This window comes from Papaver somniferum, chromosome 7, assembly GCF_003573695.1.
Source record: "Papaver somniferum cultivar HN1 chromosome 7, ASM357369v1, whole genome shotgun sequence".
Taxonomy (NCBI): Eukaryota; Viridiplantae; Streptophyta; class Magnoliopsida; order Ranunculales; family Papaveraceae; genus Papaver; species Papaver somniferum.
This window is the reverse complement of record NC_039364.1, coordinates 92,773,028-92,798,163: the sequence shown is the minus strand read 5'-3', so window position 1 is coordinate 92,798,163 and position 25,136 is coordinate 92,773,028. Positions and strand designations below refer to the sequence as shown.

At 36.4% G+C, this 25,136-nt stretch overlaps 2 protein-coding genes across 11 annotated transcripts; one reads left to right on the top strand and one right to left on the bottom strand.

Moving 5' to 3' along the window:
* Nucleotides 1-3,727: 3,727 nt before the first annotated feature.
* On the top strand, nucleotides 3,728-9,628 carry LOC113297872 (protein ANTI-SILENCING 1-like). Of its 10 annotated transcripts, none has more exons than XR_003333824.1 (9): nucleotides 3,728-3,784; nucleotides 4,223-4,590; nucleotides 5,598-5,766; nucleotides 5,845-5,904; nucleotides 6,004-6,955; nucleotides 7,613-7,639; nucleotides 7,915-8,007; nucleotides 8,162-8,240; nucleotides 8,383-8,394. XR_003333824.1 is itself a non-coding variant. In XM_026546443.1 (8 exons), the coding sequence occupies exons 1-7, from the start codon at nucleotides 6,710-6,712 to the stop codon at nucleotides 9,085-9,087; spliced, it is 804 nt and encodes a 267-aa protein (XP_026402228.1). In that variant the 5' UTR covers nucleotides 6,579-6,709; the 3' UTR covers nucleotides 9,088-9,127; nucleotides 9,305-9,609. The 10 variants fall into 10 exon arrangements, 4 of the variants coding, with proteins under 4 accessions (XP_026402228.1, XP_026402227.1, XP_026402229.1 ...); XR_003333823.1 differs by lacking the exon at nucleotides 3,728-3,784 and adding an exon at nucleotides 3,861-4,024; XR_003333822.1 differs by lacking the exon at nucleotides 3,728-3,784 and adding an exon at nucleotides 3,861-4,027.
* Nucleotides 9,629-17,834: 8,206 nt separating this feature from the next.
* LOC113297871 (uncharacterized vacuolar membrane protein YML018C-like) lies at nucleotides 17,835-23,208 on the bottom strand. Its single transcript, XM_026546441.1, has 8 exons — nucleotides 22,848-23,208; nucleotides 22,270-22,650; nucleotides 21,549-21,760; nucleotides 21,098-21,165; nucleotides 20,910-21,011; nucleotides 19,304-19,421; nucleotides 19,083-19,218; nucleotides 17,835-18,221 (listed from the first exon to the last, which is right to left on the bottom strand). Exons 1-8 carry the CDS (start codon nucleotides 22,926-22,928, stop codon nucleotides 18,144-18,146), a joined length of 1,176 nt encoding a protein of 391 aa, XP_026402226.1. The 5' UTR covers nucleotides 22,929-23,208; the 3' UTR covers nucleotides 17,835-18,143.
* Nucleotides 23,209-25,136: the final 1,928 nt, after the last annotated feature.

Below are 25,136 nucleotides of genomic sequence, written 5' to 3'. Positions count from 1 at the left end.
TTTCTGCTATCATACCATATACCCAAAGGACCTTGAATAACACCAATATGACATCTTCTCTTATTAAAATTAGTTATAGAATGAAAAGAAACAGTATTTCGGTCAGCTTCTAGAAATTTGTCACCTGCCTGTTGCATATAAAATTCTTTCTGGATAGAAAGCCAGTGTTGTAAAGAATTACTTAACTGCTTGATTGTAGGATGAGAAGGAGGTAAATTATTTTCATATCATTGTTGAAGATGAGTCTGAATATTGTGCAGATTAGCTTCAATGTTGCCAAAATGATATCTCTTCCAGAGTTGCAGTTGTTTTTTTGGTAAACTTTAATTTACTAGAAAACTGATAAGAAGGAGATCCCAAAAACTGTTGTTGCCAGCTTTGACTGATGGTGGTAGTGCAAGAATACAATTGAAACCAGCATTTGTAGAGCTTAAAAGGGGAATGTTTGCTAGAACTATGTATAGTATGCAACAAAATGAGACTATGATCTGAGGCAATAAGAATTAAGTGTTGAAGATGAGCATGAGTATAATGATCCATCCAAAGTTTGTTCACTAAAGCTCTATCTAGCCTAACAGATACAAGATCATCACCAGAACGATGATTAGACCAAGTTGTGTCAGCACCTGAATATCCTAAATCAATAAGACCAATTTGTTGAACTATGTTTCTAATGTGTGTAACGTGATGAGGATGAGAAGTACTGTGCGTATGAGTCTCTGAGTCATGCATTATAAAATTTAAATCCGCTATAAGTACCCAAGGAAGATTAACAGAAGTATGCATATCAATAAGATACTGCCACTGATTCTGATTATCTATAACATTGTGAGCACCATACATAAATGTAATCAAAAAATACTGATTGTTATTATGAGCATGAATTATGGCATGAATAGTATCAGAAGTAGTGTGCATAATTTCCACATCAATTCCTTGTTTCCAAGCAATAGCAATTCCACCAGATGAGCCTAAAGAAGGATGAAACCAGTAATTAGGGTATTTAGTTCGAGAAAGATAAAGTCTCATATTACTGGCCTGAGATTTTGTTTCGCACAAGAAAAAGACATTTGGATCATTATTGGTTAAACAGAAACTAAGATAGTCTCTAGTGTGAGGGTTTCCTATACCTTGACAGTTCCAAGATAAGATTTTCATGTTAGAAATAATGAGAAAGATATATAAAAAAAGATTGCAAAACCAACAAAGAGTAAGAAAAAAGGGAAGACTCGATAAATAAAAATGAATTGAGAAAAACACTTATTGCCATGTATCAGTGTTGTTCTGTGCATTAATCGCATGTGCAACAGCAATGTCCCAAACATTATTCTCTTCTACAGCAGCAATATCATCTTGAACTGAAGTTGCGTCTCCAATAATAATAATTTCTCTGTCAAACTCAGCATCTTCAAGTTGATTCTCAGAAGTAATAACCAAAGTTGGTGGTCGACGATATCGCTTTTTAGTACCACTAGTACTAGCACCATCACTTGTCAGTGTAGAAGCTGGCCTTATGGAAGAAGGAAGATGTGATTGATTATTGTAGGAAGATGAGGCTGCAACATCAGAATCAGTAGCTGAGAAGATGGATAATCTCATTCCATCAAAAGGCCGAGGCTGTTCTACAACAATGGGTTGACGCAGTCTATTTCTCCCTTGAGTACCATGTTGTAAAAATAGTTGAGCCTCATGCTGAGGGTTTCTTTGAGGAGGCAAAATCGGTTCAGCAAAACCAAATCCTCGAACTGTCTCTTCGATTTCACGTCGTCGATTAGCCATATCAGCACAATTGTTTCCTTCATGATTAGGTACCTTACACTCAGAGAAAAGTCTGTAAGGTTGTTTTTCATAAAAAAAAAAAAACAAACAATCCACCTAGTGACACCAGCAACATTAGCAGTACTAATACCAGTAATAAGTGGAGTATTGACATTAATAAGAACTAAAGCTCTGTATTTTGTGGAAATAGGAGGATTAACACCATCGGGTTCAACAACTCTAACCTCTCCAACTATATTACCCATCATTCGCAGGATATCTGCATAAGTGAATTCATGTAAGAGATATTTATATTCTAGCCAGTAGGGAGAAACCGAGAAATCTAACAGACGATAGTCCATAGTTAAATTCCAATCTTTTAGAACTATCAAATAACCATCAAAATTCCAAGAACCACCAAACAAAATTGCTTCTTTATCAATATTAACTTGGAATTTGATAACGAAGATATTAGATTCCAAACTACGCATCTGAACCAACCATTGATTGTGTCTCCTTAGATGAGGCCAAATGAATTTAGCAGCCCGTTCAGCATCCTGCCAGATCATAACCCCAGGGGCATAAAGTTTACCAGCAAGACAGTACCTCAGATAAGCTTGATAGAAACTGATAAGGATGAAATTCAGATGCACCACTGCAATAAAAAGCCAACTTTTATTATGCCAACTTTGATTATATCTCATGATGTGATGGGACATTACTGCAACACCAATGCGTGGCAACAAGCAGGAAGGATTTTAAGTACCATTAAAGAAAAAACAAACCAATTAGAACCAGAGATTGACAAATAAAAAGGGGGAAAAGAAAAATTAAAAATTAGGGCAACATAAAGAAAGAAAAGACGTAGAAAACCATCAAAATTAAAACAAAAATAGACTACAAAGGATAGACACAGAGGAACAACATAAGGGATTGAAAGAAAAAATATAAATCGAATCGAAAAAGAGGATCAAAATCAAGGTTTGACTAGGGTTGACTTTAGGGTTGACATGCACTCTTTTTTTCTCTTGACCTTATCGCCGGAGCCTTTACTTCAATCTCTTTTCTTTGGATAAGAACTTAAATGACTACAAATTGAATACGAGATCATTAATCATTTTGGTTTACAGATTTGAAATTGTATTTATTACAAGCATTAAGTTGGCATACACCATCTCAGTTAACGCCATCTATGACATGTATCTGTTAGCATAAATCATCTCGCCATGAATAGAGCCCATCATTCCCCTACTCCTAGTACATACATCGGTCCATTTCTGTTTGCATCTCTTTTTTTGCAGTCTGTAATTTGTTGCTTGACCTTTTAATTTCATGTTTTAGTAGTTTTAGACTTTTAGTCTTGTTCTGGTTGATCCATTTGGATTAGTCAGTGGTGATTTAGTTTTAGATTTACTTGTGTTAGGTTTAGTAATGAAAACAAAAACAGGAGCAACTCGTTTAAGATCATCATCTTTAAGTTCATACACTAATACAATTCTTACCACATCTCCAAAGCTGAGTCAGCCGGTCGATTCATTTCGCTACAGACACCAAAAGACTGATTCAGATTACTATTTCTACTTTAGACACCCTGGTTACTTTTTGAGACACTAGAGACACTATGGTTACTTGGCTACTGTTACAACTAAATGGGTCATTGGTTCCTTGATTGTATTAGGCAATCTAAAATTAAAAAACTCTGGTTCATGTTTACATGTTCTGATGATCAATGGGTTGGATTTTATCCGGCCATTGCCTTGTGCTTTGATTCATATCCTAGATGTTTGGTCCTCTCCTTTGCGAGAGAAGGCTTTCCGAAACATTTTATAACTTTGAAGAGATTGATTGGATATGCAGGAATTGGTGGAGATACTACAACTTGTATGGCTTTTTTATGATCTTGAAAAACTCTTGTAAGGTTACCAATTTCCCAAATTGGCTTTCTTATTATATGCATCGAGGTTAGCCTCTTTCCGGAAAAAAAAAAAAAATCTCTCTGCTCCATACAGTATAGACTATAGGACAGGTAGGCGCAAGTTATAAACATCTCTTTCACGTAACGCGCATGATAGAAATACTTCACCAACTTCGTGTTTCCAACTTTTCCCGACCATTTTCAGTTATTTGAAAAAAGATTATACTCCGTGTCTTCCTCTGAAATCGCACTGAGCGCAGAGATGCTCTGTCGTTTTTATTAGTAACCATTATCATCGACTCATCTAATAGCCTTTGGTTTCTGCATTCTCCACGAAACTTCTTCCACCTTGTAGTAGGCTATCTCTCCCACTTTCTCAAACTTCCTCACTACCCGTTTTCTTTCATTTATACTGAGCTTTTATTTTTTAGGGTTTCAATGTGTTTGTTCTATGAATCTTTTTTTTTTTGTTCGTCCACAGCTGAAATAACTTCTATTTTGTTGTAGGTTCTTCAATATTATCTACTAAACTGATTTTTTTTTCCATAGATTTATAAGCAATCTCTTGGGATGACGAAGAAGAAACTGATAACCAATGGGATTTTAAGTGGGGTAAACTTAAGGAGAAATCACACAACAATGTTCATCTTTACGAATCATTTACTTTCGAAGGGGTTGAATATTTTCTCTATGATTGTGTTTATTTGCAACCACCAGATGATTCAGAGGCTCCTTACATAGGGAAGATTGTCAAGATTATGGATCATCCAAGCTATAGGAGGAAAGTTAAGATAATATGGTTTTTTCGGCCTTCTGATTTACCAAATTGGCTTCGAATCCGAGAGATTACTTACCTTGTGCACGAGATATTCTTAGCGTCTGGGAAAGGTTCAGGCGTTGCCAACATCAATCCTGTGGTAACAATTAATGATTTACTCCTTATATAGTTCACTTTATTAAACAATAGTTGTCAATTTTTCTAGAGTTTTACCCAATAATTTGATGCTTCTGATCATGTAGTGTTGTTAGGTTCTGTATCTCTGTTGTTGTTATGGCTAGTCAGATCCTAAGTGGGACTTATTATTTCAGTGGGCATTACTTGAGATTATATGATGGCTTAGCTTAGGTCATTTCCTTCATATTTGACTACCAATATGATGGCTTAGCTTAAGACGCCTCTTCGTCCGAGCTTTTTCATATCCCCCAATTACTGATTTAAGAGAAGAAAAAGCAAGAGTTAAGTAGAAATTCTCTATTTAATCGAAGAGAAGCTTGTCATGTCATGAAAAGATCATCTTGTTGCAGTAAAAGCTACCCCACTAGCATTTCCTTGTCAGTTAGATAGATCAGAATTGTACATTCAAATCCGCCCGTTTTGAGCCTTTACTAATCTGTCACCCCCTTCCTACTGATTTATGTTCCAGTCTTGTCCATTAAAGGAATTACTAGTTCAGTAGCATTCATCAACATTCTTGTAGTTTTGAAGTTTGGGCATGCACCGAATATGGATTTGCAAGCAACAAATGAATTCTGTCCGTTTTCATTCTCTAGGAACATCAATACAAGGAAGATTGAGTAACTGAATTCTTTCTTGGATTTTCTGGTAAAACCTTACTTCATTGGTAGCATTCATTTGACAAATTATTAAATTTCTCATCGGGATGTATCAAATTATATACTGTTTCTCGCTTTGTAACATGATTTCTCCTTTCGAAGGCATCCTTTTTCTATGTGTAATCACTTTAGAGTTTGCACATTTACTATTCTCAACTTACGTTAGTGCACTGCTGGTATTCCTATTCAATTGAATTTTTTGAATGTGATGTCGTACATTCTAAGTACATCTTCTTTTTTGTTACTTGAACTGAATTTTGATGAAGTTGTTCTTAGCATGTCATGACATGATATACTTGGAATTGTTCAGGAAGCAATTTTGGGGAAATGCATTGTGATTTGCACATCAGAGGACAAAAGAAACCCACAACCTTCTAATCAAGAACTAAGCACGGCTGATTTTGTGTTCTCCCGCACATTTGATGTTCACGAATGCACTTTTTCGGATCAACTGGATAACAATATATTCGAAATTGCAGGTGGACAGTCTTTTGTTTTTTTTATTTTGTTTTTTTAATTTGTAGTTGTCGTGATATTCTATCCTGTATCCATTTCAGTCGAGCACTTTTTTAATAATAAAGAGTACTCAAAGCTGAGCAGATATCAGGAATCCAAAGGTAATCCTGGAACTTGTTACTGTCATTTGATATTGAAATGCTAAGTTTAACCGATGCTTGAAACTTTAAAGTAAGTTTTGATCTTTCCGCATGTGGCAGAAGTAGAGAACCCCAAATCTAGTGGTCCTGCTATGGACAAGATAAAGGCTGCTACTATCCTCCAAACTAAAGAGGCTAAGCTGAAACCTGTTGAAGGTTTAGTGTATCATTCGGGCCCATTTCAGAGTGGTTCTTTTGAGGAAAATGTTAGGCTTGGTGATTTGCGGAAACCACCTTCGCTTTCCTCTCCTCCATTACAAGGCGGAGAAGTTATGGGTAATGCAGCGGGGGCACGAAAGCCAAGAATGAGATGCAAGGATCCTGCAATCTTACATGTAAGACATGACCAGCCAGTTGGCCTGGACAGAATTAAAGCAAATCCTGAATTGGCACAAGGGGATGATATGCAACTCGATTTTCAACATAAGAAGACAAAAGTAACAGCAGCGGAGTCTTTTCAACCAGCTAATCGAGGGATCTTAAGTAGCACGAACCTAAACAGAGGGATCTTAAGTAGCACGGGCCTAAATAAACTTACCAAGTTTACTGATAAAGAAGTTGCTCTTAAACCAGTGCCCAAGAAGCTTACCACAGCTGATACCTACTACCGTAAGATGAAAAACTCTCTGAACACCAGATGTGCCGACATCAAAGAGCCAAAAAAAGATTATATTCAACACGATGAAGGGATCTTCAATCCTATAATTCCTAGTAAGAGACCAACCAAATTTCCAGATAGAGAAGTTGCTCCTGAAAAGATTATGCTATGCATGATCAATTGGCAGAAAAGAGCAGAGCTGATATTCAACATCTCAACATGAAAAAACCAGACCTGGTTGAAAGAAGAGAAACAGTACGTGCCAAAGATCTCGGAGAACATTACAGAGGGATAACTAGTACTGAGAATCTTAGTAATAGAGTGACCAGGCTTCCAAATGAGGAAGCACCTGAAGCTTCCCAGGTTAAGAGAATGTTCTCAAGTGATAGCCTCACTTCGGAGACCCAGCAAAAGGTAGATGTTGTAAGTTCTCCTTCCATTCCCCCAAGGAAGAATTTTTTTTCTTCTCATTCAGGTCTTTCCAAAAAAAAAAAGTATTAGTTCTTGCAGTGTCTATCACATGATATTTACTTGTGTTCGAGGAACATTGGCATCATAGTAGATGTAAAATAAGTTTTTAAAGCTGAGTGGAACACATGTCCTGGGGTCTAAATAGGCAGCAATGCCAAATATTTTGGGTAAACTTGCAATTCGATAGCTTAAGCACCATATAGGTTCAGCATAGTATAATCTTTCTCAGTATCCAGATCAATAATATATTCACACACATTGCTTATGTGCTGAAAGATTTTCTGAAGATGTGTATTTTTCTTCACGCCAGAAGTATTATACGTCAATCTTGTGTGTAGACCACTGGAATACATTAGGAGCGTAGAAACTTGATCCAGCTTTTGTCTGAAAAAGGGAAGCATTAGATAAATCAAAATTAGTTTCAAATGTGAGTAAGATATACCTGCTTGATGGGGGATCGTTATTTGATAAACAGTTTGTGGGCTTGCGTAGTTGTATGACTTTTTATATATAAATGATGTTTGAATTTGAATTTACACTTTATTGTTTGTTTCTTATATTCCCTCTCATGCTTTCCTACTTTCTCCATTTATATTTCAGGACAGAAGCAAATGGTTCAAGCAACTTGTAAGTACTGCTTTTCTTAGTGAACTAGGCTTCATTTTACAGCAATTTCATTTTCCTGGAACATTGATTTAAAATCTTTAAGCTTTGTGATTTTTTAAGATAAGAAACTGTGTGGAATGAAAATTGAAGTTGTGCTAAGCAATTACATATATGTACTAGCAGTTTCTTCCTTTCAAAAGAAAAAGATTGTGTATACAGACTTTCTATTTCTTCCTTGGAAAATTATCATTTTGTGTTTGTGCATTTGTTAAAGTTATGCATATGATGTTTTTCAGACATGGGAGCAAAGAATGGATCTTGCCTGTGAGAAAGGAACCCTTGTTCAACTTCAAAACTTGGACCCGTCCTATGCATCAGGTGAAATTGAGGTAGGCATGAAATTTCTAGTTCTATTTGAAATTTGTACATAACCATTGTTTCTTTAGGTTTCAGCTTTTTATGAATATTTTTGCATCTCCATTATGAGAGTGCTGCCCCATAATTTCTCTGTTTTACTTTGTGATCTGTATTGTTTTATTTCAGGATATAGTAAGGACCTATTTGAACGTAAGGTGCACTGCAAAGGTGTTAGAACAGAGTACATTCTCTAGCCCTCACAATGGTAAATGATCCAATTGAGTCTGGTAACTATTATCATTTATCCTGTCAGCATGCTGTGTTCCTTTATATGTAGTTTGGTTTGTAAGATTAGGAGCAAGATGTGGCTCTATTAACCTCTCGCAGTTAATTTCTTTCTATTTTAGGTCAAGCTCTTTTGATTTTCAAAACAGAGGCGCAGGCAGAGATGGTGATTAGCGAATTGGGCAGTAGGTGTCTAATGCTTCCAAATGGAAGGTATCTCTACTTATACTTGCACCTGAAGTTTGTCAAAGCATATCATCATTTAGTCACATGAGTAAATAAAATTATGTGGTCTCTCTCTGCTATTTGAATAGTGCAGATCTAGACTGACACCATCTTCACCTGATTGCGTTCCAAAAAAAAAAAAAGTTAACAAAAGATTTTTTTTGGAGGATCAGTAGGGTCTTTTTGGAAATTTATCACTACTTAATATATTTGAGTTTGTTTGTATTCAGACCCCTAATTGCTCAAAGAGGAGTTCCAAGGGTTTTGCGTGACAAATCAGCAACAATGATTGGCCATCTGATGGTGAATAGAATGAACAAGAATCGAGAGTGGGTAAAGAACTGAACTGCCTGCTCTTCTTAGTCTTGTTTTTTCCTGTTAATTTTCCAAAATGTATTTATTTCTTCACTTCTCAGTGTTGGACTTCTGGTTTTCAGGCAAAGGCATTATCAACGTCACACTGTGCACAACCTAACACTATCGAGTACGAGCTGGCTTTAGATTGGATTCTAATGCAGAAACGGTCGGAAAAGTGTTGGCGAACCCTTTATGAGGTGTTCATCAAAGAACTCAATGGTCGACGGCTCAGTGTGTTTTCCTGAACAAGTTAAAGCTGTTGAGTTGAGGACCTACAAGCCAGTGGTAATGGTTAATCAACCGATACATGCACCACAAAGTAGAGACCAACTGCTGAGCTTCACAACTTTAACTTAGAGCATTGAATGCATACTCATCCTCATTCTACATTTTGTTTTCCACTTACCTCGATCTGTTACTGGTTTCTCTCATCATTGGAAATTGAGATCTTTATTCTTGCAGGGTCATGGGAAGGAACTGGCCGAACTAAAGGCCGAACTAAAGCAGTAGTGGTTGAAGTTTGACGAGGGAAAATGTGATCGCTGGTGTAAATCTTATACAAATGTTGGTAATCGGTATCTAATTCAAGCAGAAGGGACAAGTATATGCTAATAACATATTGATAACTTACAAGGCTAGTACTAGTACGATAAATACTTGCAAATCCTGAGTTCGTATGGGACGAACTCTTGTAAATATTTCCGAATATTGGGCATAACTGTAATTTTAACAATCGTTAGTTACAATATTTGCTGTAATTACTCAAATATATACTCCCTCTGTCCATTTTTATCTGTCCTAATTTCTACTTTGGTCTGTCCAGTTTTATCTGTCCGCTCTGTTTATAGACATACTTTTCCCTTAAACTATCAAATATACCCTTTTTTTTTTATAACTATAAAAAACCAAGGTGATAGTCTTTGAGTTACACGAACACCAGCCATAGTATTTAGGATAAATGAAATGAGACAAAAACTTCATTTCAATTTAAAATTATTAAATTTAGTTTTCATTACTCTTTTGACTTCCCAATCTTGCCCTTCGCTGTATGCATATGCATATAAATTTTTCTTCTTCACTCTTAATTCATTTCCTTTTCCTCCTTACCTAACAACACCACCACCTCCAACCGCCGCACCACCATAAACCACCACCAGTTTCAGATCTAATACCAACCTTCTTTTTTCTGCTACTACCATTTACATCGCCACCAACAGTACCTCCGCGACCACCAACCAGTTACGACGTTTAGATTTGACATCAACACCAGATCCTCTCAATCCCATCCTCCTCCCCCTTCACCACCAGCAGCAACACCTTCTCCTTCTTCTTCTGTACCTCTAGCAAATCCACACCTTCTTTTCCTTGTTTTCTTCTTCCCCAACCCCACCAACAACACCTCCTCTTCTTCCTCCTTTTCCTCCACCACCACAAGCAATAAGTTGAATTGATTGATAGTAATACGATTGAATCTGAGAGTGAGCCGAAATGATTCATGTATTTGACTATTATTACAAACTCAATTAGTGAAACCAAGGCGGTGATGGTGGCGAATTTATCTCATGGTGGAAATGAAGACGGAGATTCAATTTCATCTGCTGGTGTTTGTCTTGGGAGAAACGATGAATTTTAATGGTAATTTGAAGTTGGTAAGTAATTAAAATCTTATTATTTCATTGATTTTTTTAATTAAATTAGATACGGGATCTTGTTTTGTTGTGAATTTTGTTGAAACTGGGAATTGAAAATCCCAAAGAAAGGTTGAATTTTTTTCTTTTTGGTGTTAATTGATTTGTTGGTGGAATAATATTACTGGTGTAAACATAGATGTCAATCTCAAAACTGAGTGGTTTGGGAAACTAGTCTTGGAACACAGTGGTTTTTGTATATCGGGTAACCAGAGGCTTCTTGACATTGCAGAATTGAAGTTTTATTCGTGAGCTGCCAGTAAGATCCAATGTTTGTTACCTAGGGTCCTACACTTATTGTACATCACCAAAGAAATCAAAGATGCTGGTCAACATCGATACACAGTCTCTCTTATATTTAGGTTTCTACTTTATAATGAGTTCTAAGCAGGTGAACATTTCATTAAATTTTCTACTGATAGAGCTTTGCAATTCAATTAGAGATGCATTGTTAGGGAACTTTTTACCATCCTTGTCCTCTCCTTTCTCCCATTATCTTCCATCACTTTTTATTTTATGTTGCTTAGATTATGAAGTAGCTTAGTTTTTTTGCATCAATCTCACATCTTCCGGCACATGTGCTTTCAGAACTTTGCATTACAAGAACGGACACATATTTATTTTATCATGCACAACGAGGTAGCTGATTTTACTTATCCATTATGGACTCTTGATGCTGAAGAACTAAAAACATGTACCTAACTGTTATGGGAATGCCTTTTAGTTGGCTGATGCCTGTTATGAGTATGCCCATGTATCATTGTCTTACAAATGAAATTAACTGACGCACACAAGACAATGCTAGCTCATCAAGTTCTCGTGTTTATATCTCATCATGCAAAAGGGTGGGTGTTGTTTTTTCTTATATTTGTTTTGATTAAGATTACAGGCCTGACATCCTTATTTAAATCAGTCTGGGTATATGGCCTCATGCTGCTTCAAAGCTCAGGGTTCACTTTTGATAATCTTCTGTAGTTACCTGGCATGTGTTAGATATATATTGATACTCATTAATAGAGCATATTACTGTTTTGTTGTTATCGTCCCTGTTCTTCGGTTTTGCCACATTGATACGGTTTTGTCACATTAATACTGTTATTATTTGGTTATTTGATGCGTACTTTTATGTGTTCGCAGGTTCCAGTCAGTCTATAAAGTAAGTAACTATTTGGAAGAGAAGAAGGTGAAACTCTGCGAGTTCACATTCGACATCCAGTATGTATTTGAAAATTTGAAGGGATGCTTGGATACATAATGGGTAAGCATGTGTTATGCGATTAGCTTTGGGCATAACAAAACTAGTTCTCTCATTTTTCTTTGTGGTGAAGTTAATGTAGCTCCATAATTTCTAAATATTATTATTTGTGCTGAAAATGTAGAGATAGGTAATGTAGTATCTACTTGCAAAGTATTTGCAGCTCGTATAGTCTTACCTGCAACTTAAACAACTGGGGAGAAAATAAGTTCATCTTAGTAACTTTCTGGTGGTGAGCACTTTGTTTAGCTACGTTTCATCCGTTAGTGTTTTCAAAGCTTTGTGAAATAGCATTTAGGCATGCCATGTCAATCATGACATTTTCTATCAATGGACGTGTATAATACCTCTTTCTAATTTTATTGTAGTTGAATAGACATTTGAACGAAACCAATTATGTTTTCATCTTAGCTATGATGGAACCAAAAATGGTTTCATCTATTTATGATGAAACCAAAATGGGTTTCATCTAATTTTTGCTAATTTATAAATTTTTGTTGTCAACATCCTTTTTGCCGAGGCTATTCTGAAAAGGGAACGGTTGATCATGAGCCATGGTCTTTTGGGAAGGAGGTTTGTGTATATTTTTAGTAATGGAAAAAACATCATAATCTTTGTGATCACTGATAGGACATAGGTACAATGTGCATATTTTATCGGAAAATTGCGACTAACTTATGTTTCTCCCATTAGTGTGAAGAAGTATGCCTCCTTATTTTGCTTGTATGACTTACCTTTGGGCTTTGGCTATAATGAATGAATTGAATGACCATGTTCTGAATATTGAGACCTCTGTGTGTCCATGCCTTACAATATTTATGCGAGTTTCAAGTTATTTTTTTTATAAGCCAACACAGGTTATTGCTATTGGTGTGGTCAAACAGAATGAATCATGGTTTATATCTGACGAAACCAATTATGGTTTCATCTTATTTATGATGAAACCAATTTTGGTTTCATCGTATTTATAATGAAACCAAAATTGGTTCCATCTAATCTTATCCTTACTTGAATTGAATTTTGTTTATGAGTTTGAATTGTTGTTGTGTTTGATATCTGTGGATTAGGATTTACAATGCTAGCTGTGATGGAGATTATGTGCTTTGAATCAAAGAAGTGGTATTTGTGTTTACGTTAAGTCTGAAACATAAAAAGTTGAGTTACAAAATGTTGTTGGTGGGTGCTTTACAGAATGTTATGAAACTGAATGTGATAATGTTTAGGTAGTTGTGTGGTTTGAATTCTAGCTGTAACTAATGATGTTGCTGAGGTTTAAATGAAATTTTTGTTTCATCTAATATGTGATTTTTTTTTCTAGATTTTATGTCGATGAAACCAATCTTGTTGGTGTTTCAGATAAATGGGTCGTGGAGTCAGTTATGGAGGAGGTGAGAGTTTTTAGGATATCTCTTTGCTGCTCCTGAGGAACCAAAACCATCTGCACCTGTTGCACTTGTTGCTGCTTCAACTGCTTCTACTACTCAGACCCCCAGTTCAAAATGTACCTGCAGTTCACAAGTCTCCCCCTTCTCCCCCAGTGGTATATAAAGATAAGTTGGGTCCATCAGGAGTAGTGCAAATTCCTCTAGCCAATAAATACTATCGCGCTAATGGCCAAAACACTGACAAATTCATCACTGTGAGTTTTTAACTAAGATCTGCACAATTTTATCCATCTTGTCTCATTCTATGACTATGACTGATATATATGCGAAACAACACATCTATGCACTTACCTTATTGTACAGTCTTGGATGAGCCGTTCAAGTTTCATTGTTAACAGATGCTCTGCCTAGCTCCGATATATTTTTATCTTGTATACTTTTGTTATGCTGCATCTGCATATCTGCAATTTTGTGTCTATTTTGAATGGATTTCTTAGATTTTTGTGGTTACAATAATTGGTTATATATGCGTTTCCGGAAACAGGATCGATCTTCGACTAAGGTTCACTTGTTTAGTTACGTTTCATCCGTTGGTGTTTCGAAGCTTTGCGAAATAACATTTAGGCATGCCATGTCAATCATGAAATTTCAATGCTGTCTTTCTATCAATGAACATGTATAATACCTCTTATAAGTTTTCTTGCAATTGAATTCTCAGGAAACCAATTATGGTTTCTGTTGTAATAATTTTAATGCGGTAAATAAGAGTTCGTTGCTCGGACTTGAAAAGATTTAAAAACAAAATTGTATATACAAAATATGTCACAAGATCAAGAGATACTAGGACTCAGGATTCCACCATTAATCATTCACACAATTCATATATTTATTCCCAAACAATTATAGCTCAAATGATATCGACTCTTATTCTTGCCAAGGTAGATTTTTAGAAGATTGATTGTAAATCACTAGCATGACGCATCAAAAGAACTTCGACCAAGCATACATCATCATACGATATAACAACCAATTAAGAAAAATCGTAAAACAATTAATAAAAGTGCAAGTAGTCATAAAAGAATTAAATATAATTATCATATGCGTAAAGAACGGCTTCCTCCATCATCCCAGTGTTGGGATTTAGCTACTCATATTAATCATGTTCTCAAAATACATTATTGATGCTCAAAGTATGATTAAAAGAGTTAGAAATTATAATACAGCGATTCTGAGACTCACAGAAGGCGTCAAAGAAAGAACTATAAGACGATACTGCTGTAAACAACGACACATGCAAACTGCTGCTGCCTCTGTTGAAGAACGACGGTTTCTGACTGTCTGTTCTTCGTCTTCTTCTTCTTCGAGCAGCAGCAGGAAGATTTCCTGCAACTTCCTGTTCTTCGTCATCCAGCCTCTCTGCTGCGTCTCTGTGGTCTCTAAACTTCCCCAAACTTCTTGATCCCTTTTCTAAGACTCAAACCATCCTTTTTATACCTAGCAAAACCCACAAATCCGAGTTTATCTATGAATATTCTTTGTATTCTCTTCGGTCAACAGTTGAGAGAAAATCTCTTTTTTAGCTTATGTACGCGTCCCTGGTTGTTACAATTATTCTTAGGATTCAGTAAATATCCCATAGAAGATATTCTTTATCCTAACTTTCCCTTATCTGCACGTATCTCGCAAAACCAACTCCACAGAAGACCCGTGAAAGACAGCCCTATGTTTTGCTTGGAATCGACGATTCAGCCCAATTGGATCGAGGAAATTGCCCATAAAAGCTCTGTTAAGTCCATTAGAGTCCATCCTAGTTGATATTGGCGATTGAATCTCTCCCAAAATAGCCTAACAATCGAACCCTAAATTCTGTTCTCGTTGGAAACATTTTCCCGCCAAAACGTCAATTTGAAATGTGAAGAAGGATGCCCCTATCCTCTGATGGGGTGCGAATAGCAAGTGGGGTTGAAATAAAATTATTGGGTGGAAATAACCAAAACTTGGGTGCCTTTAGTAATTTTTCTGGGATGTTTTCCGCACTTTTTCGGGGTTCCTCCGGGGTATTTCTGGGGTGTCTCTGGCATACTTCTGGGGAGCTTCTGGTACGTTATTTACGGAGGTTCAAATGCCACATTTTGAGCCAATTCGCCGCAAAAGCTTATTTCTCCAAAAACACCTACAAAGACATAAAATAACCAAATAAGTACAAAATCGAGCACTAACAATATATACAATTTGGAAAAATTAAACACATAAATGCGTCTATCAGTTTCATCTTATTTTATGATGAAACCAATATCGGTTTCATCGTATTAATGATGAAACCAAAATTGGTTTCATCTAATTTTTGGTCGGTGGTGGTGGTGGACGGTCGTGGTGCTGGTAGAGGTGCGGCAGGTGTTGGTGGTGGTCGGCGGCGTTGGTGATCGGCGGTGGTCGATAGTGGTGGTGCTGGCTGGTGGAGGACGATGGTGGTGGTGGTGCTGTGGCGTACGGTGGTGGTTGTGGTGGACAGTGGTGGTGGCGGTGGTGGGACGGCAGTGGTGGTACGGTGGCGGTGGTGGCAGACGGTGGTGGCGGCGGTCGGCGGTGGTGGACATTGGTGGTGGTGGACGGCGGCGGCGGTGGTGGTGGATGGTGGTTGTGGTGCGGTGGCGATGGTGGTGGAGGTGTGGTGGTGGTGGTGGTGCAGTGGCGGTGTGGCGGCGGCGGCGGTGGATGGTGGTGGAGGCGGCCGGGGTGGCGGTGGTGTAGCGGTGGTGGTGGTGGATGGTGGTGGTGGCGTGGTGGCGATGGTGGTGGAGGTGCGGTGGTGGAGGTCGGAGGTGGTGGTTGGCGCCGATGGTGGTCAGTGGTGGCGATACCATGGTGTGTTGTTGGTGGCAATTATAAAATTAAAGGTGGGGTTGATTTTTGTTTTTGTTGGGGTGATTTAAACTAGAAAGATAATATAAACAGTTTATATTAAATGGGGTTTTTATGAACAATTTGTATTGTTGGAGTTTTTGTGCATGGATAGTGACACCTCTGGTATTGTAACTCGCGTACTAATTAAAAAATCATTTTTAATATAAATTTAATTAAAAATCATAAATATCATCACCATGTATAAGGAAAAAATTCATTCAATATTTTTTAATATTAATTGTCATTCCTTTTTTTAAATAAAAACATTTATGAGTAGTTACAAAATTCTTAATACTTCTGTTTATTCTTATATTGTCTTTTCATCTGTATTAATAATACTATCCAAATTAAAATTTATGACAAAATATTTCTTTACAATATTTTTCTAAAACAATAATACTATCAAAATTAAAAAATTTAACACTAATAATTTTAATTTTAGTAATAACGTAATATTAAATAAGCTAGTCAAGGGCTAGTCATGACATTTTATAGGATTTCCTTAATATATTGACAAAGTCAAAGCGGACTCTTAAAAATGGACGGAAGGAGTATTTATCAATGGTACCCCGTGACCATTTTTTTATCCACTTCCAAGTTTTGCAGCTAATTTATATGAAAACAAGATTCACCGCGTCTCACAACCCCTGGGACCCACTGGAGCTTGCAGGGGGTGGGCTATGGGTCCCACTGTGGGTCCCTCATTTTGTTGTGTCTTGTGATATTCACGGGATTCATTCCCCTGTGAATGTAGCATTATTGCACCAAAAGTACCAATGTTGGTACAATAAAAACTCCATATATTGATATATTAATAAAATATCATAGTCCCAACTTGGGCCAGTTATAAATAGTAATAACCTCCATATTTTAATATTAATAGATTTTTCTAGTCCCATCATGAGGAATTTACCTCCATATATTAATATAATTGTCATTATTGGAAACTTATAGCACATCAAAATTTAAGATGAAATAAAATACTTATCCATACTTGTTTGAGAAAATGATGTAATATTTTGGATTGTTATTGTATCTTTTGATTCGTGGATGTGTAAGCCTTCATCACTATTGGCATCTTATTGTTGAAGCCAAAACATTTCCAACTTGTCCAGCATGTTTAAAGATTCTTGGCATGAAACTTTTGGTATCTCTGTACTATCATCATCAGGATTATCTTCCTCCGCTTCTTATCTAATTCCGTCGGTGTTTTCTTCTTCAATTAAACCATTTACGACTTGTTGCTCATTTATATGATTAAGGAAGACATCCATATCCATTTTCATTTACATAATTTGAATTAGCAAAAAAAAAATATTTTTTGATATACCTATATTAATAAATTCCATATATTAATAATTTTGTGAAGTCCCGAGATTATTAATATATGGAGTTTTTATTGTATCTATACAGCTAGTATGGACTATGGTCCATGGAGAAGACTGCTGCAATTTCCCATTTAACGTTTTCTTAAGGATTACTTTATTTTTCAAGGTCAACAGACTCTTCAGACTAGTCCTTGGTACCCTTACCAATACAGGAACCTTTTTTTTTTGTTGCAAAGTACTCATATTTGTGTACTAAATCCAACGGAACCAACATAACTCATCTTGATTTCGAATGGCAATGCAACGCGAACCTATATATAGTGTGCTAATATGCGACCAATTAATGTTTGGATACAAATACGTTCTGTCATCATCCTCGAAAACAGAAATACCGCGGATGGTGCCACAATCTGTTCTCCGTACAACAATCTGTTGAACTACTTCAACAAGTCTGTGCGTGAGGATATTTTCATTTGTTGGTAGGAATTCATACAAATTCAGATTTCTTATAACTTTGTATACAGGTATACTGATTTATATACAATTCCAAACTGTTGAGAAATGGTTGTATGGATAACGAGCACATAATTCTGGGATGACTAAAATGAATAGAGAGAAACAGAAAGAGAGGAAAGCTGTTTTATCTCACGGCTTTCCTATGCCAGTACCTGTTCAGACTTGAGAGTTCCAGAAAATCCAGTTAGAAGGCCATTTTCCTTGACTGGACCCCTATATCTACGGTCACTGAACCATCTGGAGGTTTCTAACCTTGTATGAGCATGTGTCTGATAGGTTAGCTATTACAAATCCTGCAAACACCTGGAGTATTTGAACCGAGACATTAGCTTTCAGTAGAAAAAAAAAAAGGCAAGTATAGTTTAGACGATTTCTTAGAAATTAGTCAAATTACAAAAACATTGCTGAAAAGTTGAAGAACTTAGAGCTTCTCCAATGGTTGGTGTATGAATTTCCTATGTGGCAACACAAACAAGACATCCTTATTCCAACTTTTCCTTAAGTTTAGGTGAAAAAAGTTATTCATCTCCAATGGTGTTGTTCGTGATCAGTTTTTCATTAAATGTAAATTTTATGTTTAGTAATTTGATGATTTTATTAGAGCTAAAAATGGTTATTTATTATATTGGAATTAATTTTAGTTAAGTAAAAGCTTACTAGGATAGCACATTGTGAAGGTGAATGTCTAACAAAAAGTAAACAATATCTTCTTCACACTGATTTAAGAAGTTGGGGTTGGAGAAGAATTTTAGGAAAAATGAACGTCTATCCTATGTGGATTTAGACATTTATCTTCACATACATTCCATTGGAGAAGCTCTTAATGCAATTTAACATAACATGGAGTTTCCATGTCTGTTTTCTTCAGATTTTGAATCTGACTCAGTCGAGTCTCACAGTCATCAAGCTTGTCTAAACAGGTAAATGTCAATTGAGTAAGAGTTATTTTTATCTAATGAGTAACCTTTGAGTTAGATGTATTTCTGACTCAGATGCAATAACAAACGGTCTAAAATGGTCTCGACCCAAGTCAGCAGAACAAACACAAACACCGCCGAAGTATGCATCTAATTAAGTTTGTTCTCCAAGTTCTGTTGTTCATAAACTAAGATACATTGTCGATAAGATCAACAAAAACATAATAACGGTTTATCTTATACATACCTGAAGAGATCCGAGAATATAGATTGCGGAATACTGGCGTCCATGGAGGACCATATCTGCTACCATTGCAATGGGTATTGTGAGGGACATGCCCAGCGTTGCAACTAGAGGGGTTGTCCAAACAACAGAAAGAGCCCTGTTACATGTTCACAGTTACATGAATTATGTGTTGTTCACTTTTTATATGTACTGAAATTATAGAGATCAGGAACAGTATATACCAAAAGTAATCTGAAATAACACTTCCCACTAAACCATTTAGCAATAAGACCTCTTCAATGGATGTGGAGTGCGGAAATTTGAAAGTTGGCTCAATCCCCACAGCAGTAAGAGGCCACACTGCATCGAAGAATCAAACATCAAGTGTAACAATCATGGAAATGACAAAACAGAAAAAGGCTGTGTTGCAACGATACGGATACGGTATCGGATACAAGATACCAATACGCTACTATGATACACCAACTTGAAAAACTAAAATACGGCGATACGGCATACTCAATATTGATCAGTAGTTTATCATAAATATATTATATATAAGATAGAAACTTAACAAAACACATACATGTGTTTGCATGATCAAAATATAGTATGTACGATTAACCTCACTGGAGAGAGAAAAAGTATGGATAAGAAGGAAGAAAGTCTAGAGCAAGATCATTGGACAAATTTGGAACTAATGTTTTGTCACTATAGTTAAAACTTCTCATAGAATCTAGTAAAATATCTAAATTTTCTAATATTTAGTCAAAGTTTTCTGAGTTGTATCTTGAAGTATTGGGAGTATTAGTACGCGTATCCGTGTAAATACGTATCGATACTGCTGAATTTGTTTTTTAGGCGTATCGTTGTAACACAGGAAAAAGGTAATGTAAAGCAAATTATTATAATGTGAGCAACTCGTTCGTGAAAGCCTGTAGCACATCGGCGTTTATCATGTCGACTGCATATTAAGTCTCAAAGTGAAGTCTAATTGAACAGCCCTAACTTGGCATAAAACTTGGCCTTGGACAAAAATCAATGAGTTATACGAATGCAGAGCTAATTTCTACCATTTCGAGTAACTAAAATGTTGAGAAGGAGGAAAGCATGTTAAACTATACAAACAGGAGTTACTTTAGCCATGACAGATTGCGATTTGTCAACCCTTTTCAGTTCCCATTCAGCTATAATTTCTTAAATTCCGGATTTTCAAATTGTTAGATCTCCTTTCAGATTGTCCAATAGAAAATCCCTTCACATCAGACACTAATCAACTGATGTCCTGAGTAGTAGACTATAAAGTCAAGCCCCCAAAGTAAAGTAACCATTAAATCCAACAACTTGAAAACAGTTAGCATTTTTGACATTGTTTGGTAAGCTTCAGTCAAAGAAGTTTTCAAGTGGCCCAACCCTAGAATACTAAATCTACTGCTACTTGTAACTATATATAAATAGGAAGATGATAAAATATTTACAGTGTTATTCTGAGTTATAACATTGTTATCCTGATTGAGCCTTACAAAACCATCCTGATTGAGCCTTACAAAACCAAAAAAGCATAATACATAAATTTGATATGTACCTGTCTCCAGAGACCTTACAAAATTATGCAACTAACAACTGAGTTCTAACCGCAGCTTTAAGAGAATTACAACACTTTTCGATCTATCATATTATCTCACCAGTGTTCGATGGGAATTCACAAATATCTACCAATATTTATCATCTATGTAGCTCGAGTGTGCTGAGCACAAGCGACTATAGATATTGGGTGAATTCCATGTTTTCCAATTAATAGAGTAGCTATAAAAAGCAGATAAAAAGGAGTGTCTTCTAAATTCTTACCAAGCCACCACAGTCCAAGAAGGCTGAACAATCCGATATATCCAAAGATTTTATGCACGTCCATCTTTTCTCCTTCTGATCCAGCACATCTCTTTAGTAGCACTGCAAATGATTCCATACATTAATATCGTCAAACACTTGTACTCTTAGAAAAGCAAGTACAAAGAGATGAAAGAAGAACACACAACCAGTAAATAAGCCATACGTTACTGCGGCAAGTAAACCAAAAATGTCCCCAACAATTGAGTGCTTTGTACTTCAAGAAAAAATGAAACAGATAAGTTAGTACAACTATAAATAAAACTACAAGTACCTGAACTAGGTTTGTACTGTTGATAGATATATCACATATGGCCAGCCAATCAGATTCAAATGCGATACCTTTCATTATCCAACATACTAAAAGAAGAAGCATGAGATGAGACGAAGGTTGTTATTTTGTAAGCAACACAGAATTTGTTTTCCAGCTACAATGATCAAAATTAGACTTATCTTATGTTAATACAAACCTTTTTGTTTTTTATTGATGGAACATGCTGATATTAGCTCAGAGTACTAACAAATACCAAGATGGCATCTATTCAGCAAAGAAAGAAAAACCCAAGAAACTATAAATTCGCAGCAGCAACGCATACTTACTCGGATATTCCCTGTTCATCTGTTGCCCAAGTTTTTCCAAGTGTGGTCATAACAACACCAGCCATGCTTATAATAACCGCAACAATCTTTGTTATGTTAAGAGAATCTTGACCAAGGCATGCGCCAAAGAAAAGTGTGAACAGTCCTGAAGTAGAAGACAAGACCGTTGTACTTGCAACACTTGTGTTTGCCAGTGCAGCGTTGGAAAAATACTGTATCAGAATGAACGGAAGTTTCGATTTCAGATCTTACAGACAAATAGGACGTTTAGTCTTCAGGGTATGTATGAAATATCCTATTCAATAGACTTATCGCAGATGGGGGAATAAAGATGAGGCAAATTTAGAGGTTGCACCATTTTGGGTCGGAGCTTTAAGTAGGTTTCTATTTTGGATGTATTTGAATGAGCCAAATCAATTTGATCAATTGCATCATCCAGATATCAAAATCATTCAGAAATGTCCGACGGAAAATCGTAAAATATCATAAGAAATCTGTATAAAGACGTGTTCATTAATAAGCACCCACACATCTAATTACTTATCAGTTCCCAGTTGTATGATGAAATAATATGATGTCTGTAAATGCAAGATTGATGGACTCGATAAGCACTTCACAGACATTGATGGACTCAATAAGCACTTCACAATCATAATTGCAACAAACTGATTATAATAAAAAATTAAAAAAAAAAAAAATCAAATCACAAGCAATATGTTACCTCAGTTGTAAACCATACTGGAGCAATAAGGAAGCTACATTTAGCAATCTCCCATGTTCGAAGTTCAGATTTCTGTATACCTCCATCGCAGTCATTCCCATCACTTTCCTTAGCAAGCAAAGGCACTAGTCCTTCTTTCTTTCTGCCGAGTTCCATCTCAGTAATTAAGCAACTTCTCATCTCAGTTTCTAGACCAGTAACCCTCATTGGGGTATCCAATGCAACCAAAGAGGTAATTATCGAGCTTGAATTCAATAGCTTTTTCAATGAAAATATGTTGCAAAGCCAGTCCTTGAGAATGGCAATTGGTAGATATATCGCCAATAGAGATGCCCCTAGATATGTAATTGCAAATGGGTGTTTGTATTCCAAAAATATTCTCTGCACAACATGATTATCACTAAGTTCACATGATAAACCCTAGAAACAATAGAAAAGAATTTTTATTAACCAAATTACGCAAATCTATCTTAAAATCGACAAAAAGGTGTTTCATTAAACTAGTTATTAAACATACTAAGGCAATCAAATTTTGAAAAATTAGTCAAGATATTTAATGAAACAGTACAAAAGCTAACCTGAGTAATCTCTGCAGAAGTAACCCATATGAGAACAACAATACCAATTAAGAATAACCCACCTCTGTATCTCCAACCCATACTTGGAGTCAACAATGAAAATCCCCAAAACTATATCAATGAGAAAAGTTGATAAGAAGATTTCTCATCTTACTCCAGTCAACGAAATGCTGTGAGTTGAAAAAAACTGGTATTATTATTGTTAAATGAATGAGTTAGTGTTGCATTAATTGTGGAAAATGTAATCTCTTCACTTGCATCATTGGAAGCGTCAAAGACAAGTTGCAGACGGTTCCTCGTAATAAGCTCTCACTTTGTAGTTAGTGCCATAAGCAAAAACCCGTAGAGTCGTGCTTTCACGCGTCGTAAGCACAGATGAAGAAGCGTCTCTCACCCGTCAGATCATCTAGTATTTTAAAGAGGGTATTGTTACCTTGTATGCCTGTATACATGTTAAGGTTCATTAAAATAAGGATATATTAATTATATGTCCATGTGTCCCTACTTTTGACATCCTACAAATATATCCTTATACAACAATAAATATGTTCCTCCTTTTTTATAACCTTATCTATTTAAAATTAGATTACCTTAATACCCTCACTCATATAATTTTTTTCTTTATTTCAAAATGGAACAAATTTCTTCATCTACCACTTCACCACCACCACTGGCACCACCACCGCCAACATTCAACAATCTCATCTAAAGACTTAAAGGCCTAAACAAATAAAACTCTCACGTTGAACGGTGAGGAAACCCTCGCTTCTTATTGGTCGAAATAGGTTTTTTTTGAGTTTTGTGAAAAGAACGTTTTGGTGAGGACACTTGACAACGTATAATTGGTTTAAACATTGGTTCTACTCTGCTCGAAAACTAAGTTTCGAACTCTGTCGACAACTAAGTTTGGAAATAATCAAAATTTCCTTATGTTTGCTAAGGTTTGGCGTAAAGAATTTTCGTTTCCTTATGTGATCTAACCGGGTTTCCTATCATGGAACAAATACCAAAGTTAACCGGACTTCCGAATCCAGTTTTGTGCAAGCCTATATATAAAAAAAAACCTTTAACAGACCCTTCTCTCATGTGAAGAAATCGTGCTCAATTTCAAAGGTATTTTTAAACCTTTTTTTGTATTTTTTTCTCTCAAATTTTGGTCTTTTGGAATTTAATTGATTTGCTATTACAATTGTTCAATTTTTTTGGCTTTTAATATGGGTTCTCTCACTTTGGAGCTTGCATTTAGGAATGTCTCTATCAAGCTTCCAGTGGTTCTTCTCTATTTCCTACGATTCAGATTAATAACCTCTAGCTAAAACAAGCTCCTATTGCAACACATTAGGGGTGTGCAACGGACGGACGGTTGCGGATTAGGGGTCACCCGCAACCAAACCGTCAAAGTTGTGGATTTGAAAAATCAAACCGTGACCAGCCCAATCACCCACGGATTTTACATCCGCGGATTGTACGGGTCGGTTGCGGATTAACCGCGGATTTGTTAGGCCAAGCCCACTAATTTTAGAGCAGAAAATGTTCCATTTCGGCCAAGCCCACTAACAGCTCTAGTATAGTCAGTCACTTGTAGCTCCAGCAAACTTTGTCTAATCAGTTTATCTCGGAAATCTAATTATAATTTCTTCACTCGGTGTTCCTTCCAAATGACAAATCTAAGAAGTTACTTTTTCAACTGCGACTAAAGATGAATCATAAGTTTTCAAGAGCAAGAAATATATCTTAAGTTTTTCAATTTGAGTTATGGGCTTACTAGTTTTACTTTACTACCCAACGGTGCGGGTAATCCGCGGTTTTTAAAAGACAACCGCAACCGCACCGCGTGCGGATTTGAGAACTCCACCCGTGTCCGGCCCATACATCTTGCGGTCTGGGTGAAATCCGCAATTTTGCGGACGGATAAGGGTCAAATCCGCGGTTACAGTTTTTATGCTCACCCCTACAACACACCGATAAACAGAGTTCCAATGGGTGCTACAGGTCCACTAGATGTTTACAAGAGAAAAGTTTTGAGGAGAATGTGGACATGGAAAAAGAAGATGATGTTGCCATCGTTCTTTCATCAAAAGAGGTAATTAGTGTTAATGCATGTTTTTCATTAGAAGTAATATTCTTACTAAATGTGGCAATGTGTTAAAGGTCCGTAGACATAAAGAAGATGGTCGGTTAGGCATTCGTAAAAACCTTTGAACAAGGTATCAACGGCCACGCGAATATGACGGCTTTCTGCCACAACGGAAGATACACTAAGTTATATTGTACCTACCAGTCAAAAAC